The 12855-nt window shown below is 29.6% G+C and overlaps 1 protein-coding gene across 1 annotated transcript in view; it reads left to right on the top strand.

The window, feature by feature from the left end:
- The first annotated feature begins 5644 nt into the window (after positions 1-5644).
- LOC127290359 (uncharacterized) overlaps positions 5645-12855 on the top strand; it is a 37715-nt gene continuing 30504 nt past the window's right edge. The window contains exons 1-2 of the mRNA XM_051318866.1: positions 5645-5697; positions 7238-7314. Coding sequence (XP_051174823.1) covers positions 5645-5697; positions 7238-7314 — 130 coding nt within the window. The remainder of the gene's footprint in view (positions 5698-7237; positions 7315-12855) is intronic.

Here is a 12855-nt window from a genome sequence, read left to right as displayed (position 1 = left end):
AGTTTATACAACACGTTTATGGTAACAGCGTCGTTTGTCATGGTTGGGCTATCCACCGATTTTATAATATTTTATTATATTTTTTTTTTTTTTTTTATTAAAGCATTAAAAAAACCTAAATAGGTTTATAAGCATACATAAAGTTTATATCTTTAAATTACAATCATCCAAAAATTTAACAATGAGCTTGCACACAGCAATATTTGGTTTTGCTAAGAACATTTCCATGCACAGCGGCAAAAAGATTTTCATATTAAACAATTTCTTATATAAAAGAGTACGTTGAGGTACATATAGTTGGCACTGCCAAACAACATGATTCAAGCTTTCGTTATATTGACCACACTTACACAAACTACTATTAACAATATTTATTCGAGCCAAAGATTCAGCCAAATTATAATGATTGGCTCTACAACGATTAATTGTGACTATCTGTCTTCTAGTTAAAGATTTATGACCAAACCATAGCTTCTTAGCGCTAGAGTAATAATTTTGAAAATAATATTTGCCCTTAAAAAGGCCCTGTTGTAATATGATATCTAAAGACTGAGAGGATGACCTTTTTCTAAAAAACTCATACAAGTCAGTATAAGGAATCCTTACTACATCTAAACAATCTTTTTCAGTAGCCGATTTAGCCCGAAAGTCAGCTTCCTCATTTCCCCGGACTCCAATATGTGAAGGAACCCAAAAAAATTTTATAAAACTATTATCAGAATTATTATTAATAAATTCGACATATTTTTTTTTTTATTTCAAAGATGTACGGATATATACGTTCTGAAGTCGAAAGTACAATTTTGTATTTATAAGAGAGCCAAAAATGCTAATTTCATTTGAAAAATTTTGGTATTAAGAAAATTTGATAATTTTTCTTTACCTTTTCAGACCAATTTTCCGAAACGCGAGAAATAATCAGATTTCGGTCCAGAGGGCTTAATTTATTTCAATTTTAAATTTTCTTCCTCATTTTTAACTCAATTTCATTATTTTTTTGTCATTAACGGATCATTTTTCTTCATATAACATTGATTTTGTACCGTAGCTCAACCGTAAAGTCCAGATACCCGACACGTAACAACAAAATGTTTTTTTAATTGTACATAACACTTTTGGTCCAATCATTTTTTGATGTTCAGAAGAAACCTTCCACTTTGGAAAATCTTCCCAACCATATGTTTACACATTCTTTCTGTGCATTTAGGTTATGGGTTAATCTTTTGATAAATTTGTCAAAATAAAAAAAATACGCCAAGTAGGTTTTTATAAAATTAATAAAAGTGGTATTTCGCAAAAAGCCCTCCGCTGATCATTTTAATTTTTCTTGTAAATTTAATAGAAAACATGTAGATTTAAAATATGCTAAAACATTAATTTGCAGTTACTGATCTTTTCATTTAAATTTGATTCAAGCTCACCGTGACACAATTGACATTTGTCAAATTTTATTCATTTATTTTTTATCAAAAGTTACGCAGGGGTGCCCACAACCAAACCTCTTACCCTACTTTTTTCCGCCTAACATTTATTTGCAGTAATAAATTGAATTTTATGAATATTAAAGTTTTACTGATTAATTTATTATTAATTTATTTATAATTAATATGGCTTCATCTTTTATCATTTGACAAATTAGCCTATTGTCTATGAATAAAAGATAAAATTAGGTGAGTTAAATAAGACATATGTTATTAGTTAATATTTATTAATAGTTAACAATTTAACTGAAATTTACTGAAATTCTATTCCATTTTTTCAAAAAAGTTTTTTACAAAACATATTGATTGGTCTGATCTGCTATTCTGCTAATCTGCTCCATGTGACTGCACCCTTAGTAATATGGGTGAGTACCTCACCCATAAATTATTATTATGTTTTATAAATATTTTTGATTTTCAAAAAAGGGACAATTTTTAAGTTTTTAAAAAAAATTTTTCAGCATTCGAAAGAGCAGAAAAAAACCTTTCGAAAACATATAGGTCAAAATTTTGTTTATCCATTTATATAGAAGTTAAGATTTTTTAAAAAATCCACTGTTCACATTTGTTGAGAAACTTGATCCCTCCTCTGTCTCCAGTTTTGCATAAAACTTAATAATAATTTATGCGTGAAGTACTCACACATAGTACTAAAGTTTGTGAAAATTTCAGCCCGATCCGAAAACCTTCAATTATAAAGTTGGATCACACTTCAGGAATTTTGCCTCATATATTTGAAAAAAATAATTTTCCTATAATTTTCTTTCAATTTGCTTGTAATTATAAACACGGTGGTCTTGAAGGAAAAAGAAATGCAATTTTTTTAAAAATTTAAAAATTGTCCCTTTTTTGAAAATCAAAAATATTTATAAAACATAATAATAATTTATGGGTGAGGTACTCACCCATATTACTAAGGGTGCAGTTTATAATGTCCATAGCACAAGCTAAAATGTTAGAGAATAATAATGAAGACGAAATTCCTGGACCTGTAAGTATTTTTAATAAAATTAATATATAAGTATTAAAATGACAAAAACTATCATTTATTTACAATATATTATGAATATATTGACGACATTTACTTTTGTAATAAAAATTATTTTTGTGAACACATTATATGAAAAAACTTATTTTCCGCAGCTTATTAAATGCGGTTATTGTGGAGCAATTATAAATTTTACTTATGAAACGTTAGAAAAGCTTCCCAAAATCCACAGCTGTTTTCAACAATTTAATGAAAATGAACACGAATTCAATATAGATAAAAAAAATGGTTGTAACACTGAGTAAGCATGAATTTTATTATAACTATTATATAATTATATATATATATTAATATATTAAAATAATTATATATATTATTTTTTAACATTTGCAGTAAAGAACGGTGCTGAAAAATGACCAAAATTTGCCCATGCGGGAATTATGAAAAACGAGTAGTTTCCCATAGTTTAAACCCTGCTGAATCCGAAAATGATAATTAGAATCTTGCAAACCTGAGGGAAAGGGATGAAAAACTACCCCTAAATAAGCAATTCCAATAATTCACGACAATTAAAATGCAGTCAAGTAACATCTAAAAAATAAACCAAAATCGCTTAAAACTTGTTACTCGGGGGTTTTCTGGGTCGCTGATTACGAATATGATGTTAGTTTTTGAAAATTCAAAATGGCGGATCCAGTATGGCGGACGACTTTTTTAAAAAATCTTGAGAATCGCCTGAAACTTGTTACTCGGGGGTTTTCGAGATCGCTGATTACGAAAATGATGTTAGTTTTTGAAAATTCAAAATGGCGGATCCAATATGGCGGATAAAAATTTTAAAAATCCACACAATTTGCTTAAAACTTGTTACTCGGGGGTTTTCGGGGTCGCTGATTACGAATATGATGTTAGTTTTTGAAAATTCAAAATGGCGGATACATTATGGCGGACGAAAATTTTAAAAATCCACATAATTTGCTTAATACTTGTTACTCGGGGGTTTTCGGGGTCGTTGATTACGAATGTGATGTTATTTTTTGAAAATTCAAATTGGCGGATCCAGTATGGCAGACGACTTTTTTAAAAAATCATGAGAATTGCCTGAAACTTGTTACTCGGGGGTTTTTTTTCAAAAATTGGAAATGGCGGTTCCGATACGGTTGGACAGTTTTCTATGAACCGTCGTATTCGCTTGAAACCACTAATATTTACTATTTGAATTGTTCTAGACATCACTTACTGTTTATTTATATGTATACCCAAGAAGCACGTAATATAACCTCAATATCAAGGTAATATTACACGTAAGATTCGTAATATAACGCTGTAATATTACAGTAATCTTACAGTGATCTTAAAATGTCCGCCTCAAGGTAATATTACTTGGAATATTACTGTAATATTAACGGTAATATTACAGTAATATTAACGGTAATATTACAATAATATTACAGACCACAGGTGTTTGGAAAGAAAAAAAAGTTTGCCTACGATGCCAAGAAAAATCATTGTTACCTGGTGGTTCCTTAGCCCCTTCTGAAACGAGAAAACTTAACCCGAAAATCGTAGCTGTTTATTTAGAGAAGTTTCGAAATTTTTTCAAAAAATTTGTTTTCTAAGGGTCAGAGATAAGTTTTAAATTATGTTAATGATTTTTATTTATGTGGGTGTGTTTGAAGGATCTGATTTTCTAGGTACAAGTGATTAAAAAAATTTTTAATAGAAAAGAACTCGAATTCGTAACTTTTCTTTTATGTAGGTGACGATTTTGGATGATTTAATTAGTAAATAAATAAATCGTGTTAATGAATTTATATCTATAGGGCGAAATTCCACCACGAAGTGTTGTTAGGTTTTCTCAAAAACTGCCTGTAGGAGACGGAAGGAGTTGGATTTTTTGAAAAATTTAATCAGTGAATTTTGATTTTTTTGAGAAGTTAAAAATGTGTATTTTTACTACAAAAAATATTGAGATATCCTTGTTTGTTATTTTCGAGATATTAATTATTTAATTATTTAACGTTAACAAAAGATAAAATATTTTATATACAAATAAAGTCATCGTAATTCTGACGTTACCAATTGAAAGCTACCGTAATTCCGCATCCAACGAGCCCTATATGAAGAATTTTGGGTTAGTGGATTGTTAATAAATAATCGCATAACAACATTGCAATTGTTGATAAAAATCCCTCTAATTCAAAATAGTTCATATTAGTCTCGTTGGATGCGGAATTACGTTAGCTTTCAATTGGTAACGCTAATTTACGATAACATTATTTGTTTATAAAATATTGCATTTTTTATTAACATTAAATAATTCATTAATTAATATCTCGAAAATAACAAAAAAGGACATTTCAATATTTTTTGTATTGAAAATACACATTTTTAACTTTCCAAAAAATTAAAATTCACTGTTAATTAAATTATTAAAAATCGTCACCTATATAAAATAAAAGTTACGAATTCTAGGTTTTTTAATAAAAAAAATATTAATGGCTTGTATCTAGAAAATGAGGTCCTACAAACACATTGACATAAATAAAAATCATTAACATAATTTAAAACTCATTTCTGACCCTTCAAAAACAATTTTTTTGGAAATATTTTAAAATCACCCCTTGAAAGAGGTGAAACTTCTCTAAATGAACAGCTATGATTTTTGGGTTAAGTTTTCTCGTTTCAGGGGGTGCTAAGGAACCACCAGGTAACAATGATTTTTCTTGGCATCGTAGGCAAACTTTTTTACTTTTCAGACACCTGTGAGACTAATTTGAGTTATTCATAAAGCATAAAAAACGTAAATATATTATAAGTCAATTTGGCTTGTTGGTAAAACTCTGGACTCGTGTGCTTTGAGTTCGGGGTTCGATTCCCTGGATGGGTAGATTTTTTTCGTAAAGAAATATTCCCATAATATTACTGTAATATTCTCTTACCTTAATATTACGGTATAATATTACTGCAATATTACTGTAATATTACCTTAATATTAGCGCGTAATATTACAGTAACATTACCGGTAATATTACCTTGAGGCGGACATTTTAAGATCACTGTAAGATTACTGTAATATTACAGCGTTATATTACGAATCTTACGTGTAATATTACCTTGATATTGAGGTTATATTACGTGCTTCTTGGGTATACGTATAAATAAACAGTAAGTGATGTCTAGAACAATTCAAATAGTAAATATTAGTGGTTTCAAGCGAATACGACGGTTCATAGAAAACTGTCCAACCGTATCGGAACCGCCATTTCCAATTTTTGAAAAAGTAACATCATATTCGTAATCAGCGACCCCGAAAACCCCCGAGTAACAAGTTTCAGGCAATTCTCATGATTTTTTAAAAAAGTCGTCTGCCATACTGGATCCGCCAATTTGAATTTTCAAAAAATAACATCACATTCGTAATCAACGACCCCGAAAACCCCCGAGTAACAAGTATTAAGCAAATTATGTGGATTTTTAAAATTTTCGTCCGCCATAATGTATCCGCCATTTTGAATTTTCAAAAACTAACATCATATTCGTAATCAGCGACCCCGAAAACCCCCGAGTAACAAGTTTTAAGCAAATTGTGTGGATTTTTAAAATTTTTATCCGCCATATTGGATCCGCCATTTTGAATTTTCAAAAACTAACATCATTTTCGTAATCAGCGATCTCGAAAACCCCCGAGTAACAAGTTTCAGGCGATTCTCAAGATTTTTTAAAAAAGTCGTCCGCCATACTGGATCCGCCATTTTGAATTTTCAAAAACTAACATCATATTCGTAATCAGCGACCCAGAAAACCCCCGAGTAACAAGTTTTAAGCGATTTTGGTTTATTTTTTAGATGTTACTTGACTGCATTTTAATTGTCGTGAATTATTGGAATTGCTTATTTAGGGGTAGTTTTTCATCCCTTTCCCTCAGGTTTGCAAGATTCTAATTATCATTTTCGGATTCAGCAGGGTTTAAACTATGGGAAACTACTCGTTTTTCATAATTCCCGCATGGGCAAATTTTGGTCATTTTTCAGCACCGTTCTTTAAAAAATCGCGAAGTCCCTTTACCGATGTCAAATATTGACCTAAGTGATGCAATTATTTATGAAGTCCAAAAGCGACCTGCTGTTTATGATTTTAAAAACCTGAATGTGAAAGAAAGAAGTAAATTAAAAAAAAAGATCTCTGGCAAGAAATTTCGTGCTGCATGAATGGTACATAGAAATTTTATTATAATTAATTTTATAATTAACATACAAAATAAAGTGACAATCATTATACTATAATCGTAATTATTACATACTAAAAATGATTTGTAGGAGTTTTAACAGCTGATGAAATTGAAAGTAGGTGGAACTCTTTAAAAACAAGATATCTGGAAGCCAGGAAGGATGAAAAAAGATATCTACCTAGTGGATCTGCTGCAAACACAAAGAAAAAGAAAATATTTCCTTTCATGAAACAAATGGAATTTCTTAATGATACACAAACTTTTGACAAGAAAGTTTATTTAATTATCATATTTGTAGGACAGAAAATTAAATCCGTCTATTAATTTCTTAATGATACACAAACTTTTGACAATAAAGTTTATTTAATTATCATATTTGTAGGACAGAAAATTAAATCCGTCTATTTTATAACAAATGTGTTGCAAATTAAGAAAAGTTATTTAAATTTTCTATTACTTTGGAACACTTCTGGATAAAATTATTTTGTAAAAGTATAATTTATTCACTTTACATATATTTACATATTTTTGTTGCAGAACAATATCTTCTCTCAACCCATCGATTGAAAAAAGTGAAGGGCAATTGGATAATAGTATTGATGATTCTAAAGAAGGTATAATATTACATATAATCTTTAAATTTCTAGATCTAGATTCTAGATCACTTTTTTAAAAAGTCGTCCGCCATATTGGATTCGCCATTTTGAATTTTGGAAAATTTAAAATTCAGATTAGTAGTCGCAGCGACCCTAAAAACCTTCGAGTGAGAAATATCAGCCAGATTTAAACACATCTATTAGTTATTACTTACTTTTCTTTACAAACTATGCGTCGGACAGTTTAGGTTTATATTCATTATTAATTATACAGTTTTAATGAAGTGTGCAAAGGTTAACTATTTTTCTGTATACTTTTATAATGCATGAGAAGAGATTACAATGAGTTGGGAGCATTTAGAAGCAAAATTCAACATGTGCTTTTCAAATATGTGGTATTTTGATTTGAGTTACGTTTTAAAATTTAATTTTTGAAGTCATTGCATTCTTTGTGTAAAGGAGGCACACATTCCTGTATGGGTTCAAATTACTTCTTATTAGGTAGATCATATAATTGCTCAAATTATGGTATTGAAAAATTATTTAAAAAATTCTTAAGGTATCATAATGAGCGATAACATAAAGTTTAAAAGTACTAGAGATATGCCCATATGTATATTCCATACAGAGGACATATATACATTATCCGTCTGCACTTTTCTAACGCATATGTCATGATTTTATGTCTCTCTCTTTCATACGCATTTAGCTATAGTAGAGGGTCCATCTATACTTCTTTATGCCCATGGTCAGTATACCCTAGCGTATGGGTTCAACGCGATTTGAACGGAATAGCGTTGAAACACCGTTGGGAACACAACGGTCACTAAAAATGTTATTTAAACAATAAAATATAATAAAGTATTTATTGGTATTTGTAGAAAAAGTGTTCATGAGTAATTTAAGACCTTATTTGTATCAATTTAATACGGAATAAGTGAAATAAAAGATAAAATATGGAACACTGTTATATCACCCACACAGCACATAATATTTTCGAAATATTTTTGAAATATTTCACTGAAATTTTGAAATATTTCAATGCAAAGTCCTTGAAATATTGCTGCAAACAGGAAAATGTCCGCTTATGAGGAAATATTGATGGTAAACTTGAGAAAATATTTCACTGAAATATTCCTGCAATATTACAAATAACAACTTCTGAAATATTCAGGAAATATTTTACAAAATGTCCAAAATTTTTTGACACATGAAATCAATAGGTATTTTCTGAAATTTTTAACACCCTTAGGATTCTAGAAAACTAAAAACTACTGCGCAGTTGTACAGGCCATAGTAACTGAGATCGACCAGTGCGCATCATTTAAGTTGAAAATTTCCTGAATATTTCAGTGAAATATTTTCTCAAGTTGACCATCAATATTTCCTCATAAGCGGACATTTTCCTGTTTGCAGCAATATCTCAAGGACTTTCCACTGAAATATTCCAAAATTTCAGTGAAATATTTCAAAAATATTTTGGAAATATTATGTGCTGTGTGGGCAGGGTTTTCTGTCAAATTTTTATATAATTCAATGAAAAGTGTTTTAGATATGATTTTTGAATAATAAAAAAACAGTGAAAAAGTATTAATTTATTATTTTAATCCATTTGAAAGGGTAATAAATAGTGAAAATTAATGTGTTTATTGTGTACTATTTGTGTGTATAGGACAACGTTTTTCGACAGCAAGTTACAGGTTACATCGGTGAACGCTAGATGGCAGCACAGTAAACAATTAATAAGACTTTGACAAGAAAAATGTTTAACCCACTGAACGTCGATGATGCATCTAGACACAAATAAAAAAAAATGCTAAATACTTATTGAATATTCTTAAAAAATGTTACTAGGGGGTTTTCGGGGTCGCTAATTACAAATTTAATAACAGATTTCCAAAATTCAAAATACCAAATAAACACGGAGGAATAGTAAGGAGACCGATCTCTGCGTTTGAAAAAGTCAAAAAAACATGTACGATAAGTGCCAGGTTCAGTGCATTGTACTCAACTGGCCAAACTAAGTGAGCATGCGCATTGGACCTTAATTTTGACAGATGAAAAGTGTGGTTATGCGATATACATATATGTCACAAAAAAAATCTTAGTGTTCAGTGTTTATTTCAGAAATTTTATTTACCACTGCGATATTGTATCTCCAAAATCATGTTTAAGTATATAAAATAAACATTAATAATAATTATTAAAATAATAACATAACAATAACACATAACCCCTTCATCACAACACGCATGGAAGACTTGAGAAATATACGTCAGCCAGATCTCACTCGCACACTTTTTGCGAGAGAAAGAGACAGCACATGGCTAATGCGCATGCTCAGGTTTTTTAATGGTTGAGTAGAATGCAGTGAAACTGGCATTTATCGTGCATGTTTTTCTGACATTTTCAGAAGCGCTACTACAGCAAGATCGTTCTCCTTACTATTTCTCCGTGCAAATAAAATATAACAAAATAGAAAAAAATTAAAACATAATCAAATTCTCCATCAGCTTGCTACTCGGGGGTTTTTGGGGTTCGCTGATTATGAATATAATAACAAATTTTGAAAATTCAAAATCTTGAAAGAAAAAAAATTAAACTTAAAACAAATTCTCTAAAAGTACGTTACTCGGGGGTTTTTTCGGTCTCTGATTACGCATATAATAACAGATTTCCAAAAATCAAAATGGCGGATCCAATATGGCGGATCAAAACAATTAAACAATAATCGAATTTGTTATTATATTCGTAATCAGCGAACCCAAAAACCCCCGAGTAACAAGTTGATGGAGAATTTGATTATGTTTTAATTTTATTCTATTCGTTATATTTTATTTGGTATTTTGAATTTTGTAAATCTGATATCAAATTTGAAAACCCCCTAGTAACATTTTTTAAGAATATTCAATAAGTCTGTAGCATTTTTTTTTATTTGTGTCTAGATGCATCATCGACGTTCAGTGGGTTAAATATTTTTCTTGTCAAAGTCTTATTAATTGTTTACTGTGCTGCCATCTAGCGTTCACCGATGTAACCTGTAACTTGCTGTCGAAAAACGTTGTCCTATACACACAAATAGTACACAATAAACACATTAATTTTCACTATTTATTACCCTTTCAAATGCATTAAAATAATAAATTAATACTTTTTCACTGTTTTTTTATTATTCAAAAATCATATCTAAAACACTTTTCATTGAATTATATAAAAATTTGACAGAGAACCCTGATATAACAGTGTTCCATATTTTATCTTTTATTTCACTTATTTCGTATTAAATTGATACAAATAAGGTCTTAAATTACTCATGAACACTTTTTCTACAAATACCAATAAATACTTTATTATATTTTATTGTTTAAATAACATTTTTAGTGACCGTTGTGTTCCCAACGGTGTTTCAACGCTATTCCGTTCAAATCGCGTTGAACCCATCCGCTAGGGATATAAACAATACGGCTGAATACAACAACCGGAAAAATTAAATTATTGAGAGTATATTCAAAATTTTTTTCTACGGAACAAAATATTAAATTCTTTTTTAAAAACAAAATTTTTGCCGATGATTAAATGTATCATATCATCAATAAATACTTAAAATCGGAATGATATAGGTAATTACTATTAGAAGAAATAAATAACTTTACTCATATTGATTAAATAAATATCTTTAATACTATTAAATTATTATGAGTTATTGTTGCAATATATACTATTACAAATATTTTTTATTTATTATTCTTATAGGATTGGTTGGATATTCTTAAAATAATTAGGTTCTTCATATGAAATAATTATATTGGTTATGTATATATATATATATATATATATATATATATAGGTATTGAATTCATAAAAGCGATCTCTTATATTTTTAGCGAAGAACAAAATTATAAAATTCTTAAATGAACATACTTTAATAATAATATTTTCTCAAAATAGCAACTTAAATTTCGCACATAGTTTAATTTGAAAAGAGATTAATTCGCGGATAAATATTAGATGAATTTTCTTTGCATCCCATTCTCACGTAATTAATTGAGTATATTAATTATTTATTTTTTCATATAACATAATAACTAACAATTATAGGAAAAATGGCTCCTGTTCTTAAGTCGACATCTGGCTGTCGTACGTACGTACGTACGTACATACGTAATAAGAAAATAATTTTTTTTTGTGTTACCCAGAAAATTTTAAAAAGCGTGTTCAGACCCCTTTTCGTAATTCTTTATGCAATTAAAAACAAAATTTCGTAAGGAATCACTAATGTACACTTTTTTCATTTTTTATTATACTTTTTTAACTACTTTTAATTCACTTTGCAGCTATCATTCAATAAATTATGGATCTTCAAAGTCAATTGCAAATGATACACTTTTTAATTACGGAGTATAATCAAACTCCTATGTTGCCGTTGGCCAAAGAGTCAGTTCGTCGACAAATATGTATCCTTTGGAAATTGTACATGGCAAGAAAACGTGCAACAATGTCAATGAATTTAATTCCATCAGTTAGAAGATTTTGGGTGCGACCTATTTTTACTGCAGAGAGAAGATTTCTACAAGGAGACGGCGATAACTTGGTTAAAGAATTACAAGAAGAGGACCATGAAAAATATTTCACATACCTTCGTTGTCATCCCAAGGTCTTTGAACAATTACATGAACGTGTTCGACCTCTTATCGAAAAACAACAAGTGGTTCGCGATCCAATATCTTCGAGAACTCGATTGGAAATAACACTTCGTTATTTGTCTACAGGAGATTCAATGGTGTCTCTTTCATTCGCATTCAGAGTGGCACAAAATACTATTTCAATTAAAATACGTGAAACATGTCAGGCAATATATGAATGTTTAAAAGATGATTATTTTCTTCAACCATCTGAAGAGAAGTGGAAAAAAGTTAGTGACGATTTTAACAATTTGTGGAATTTTGACAACTGCTTGGGAGCTATTGACGGCAAGCAGGTTGAAATACAAGTAACTTACAATTAATTTCCTTCAGCCTAATTTGCATGATGCACAACCAATTTTTTGCAGGCAAAATTATTTTACACCTTTACATTTTCTATGTCTACAAATAAAAAAATGTATCGAAATTTTAAAGTTCAGAACAGTATGTACTTGTATGACTGACATTTTAATAACATATAGATAGTTGTAGATTTTAAGCACGTCTTTTAAAGCGTTTTTTATATTTAAAATTTCATAATTCACAAATTTTCAGGATCCAAGCAACAGCGGATCTCTTTATTTCAATTACAAGGATGATTTTGCCGTTTACTTGATGGCAATATGCGACGCAAAAGCTCGCTTCCTTATAGTGGATGTTGGAGCAGAAGGCAGAAGAAGTGATAGCGGTGTTTTGCGAAGCAGCGAATTTTGTAACAGGATTGTAAACAATGAACTTTCTATACCATCTCCAAAAACATTAGGTATATATACAATTGAATCTCATTGTTGTATATAGTCGCACTACGGTTTACAAACGTTGGCGCCATACGTCAGACGATATTTACAGTCAGAAAAATAATTTCAAAGAATTTAAT

The sequence above is a fragment of the Leptopilina boulardi genome, unplaced genomic scaffold (assembly GCF_019393585.1).
Source record: "Leptopilina boulardi isolate dan_hultmark-lab unplaced genomic scaffold, ZJU_Lbou_2.1 LbouV2_60, whole genome shotgun sequence".
Taxonomy (NCBI): domain Eukaryota; kingdom Metazoa; phylum Arthropoda; class Insecta; order Hymenoptera; family Figitidae; genus Leptopilina; species Leptopilina boulardi.
This window is presented reverse-complemented; position numbering and strand designations above follow the sequence as displayed.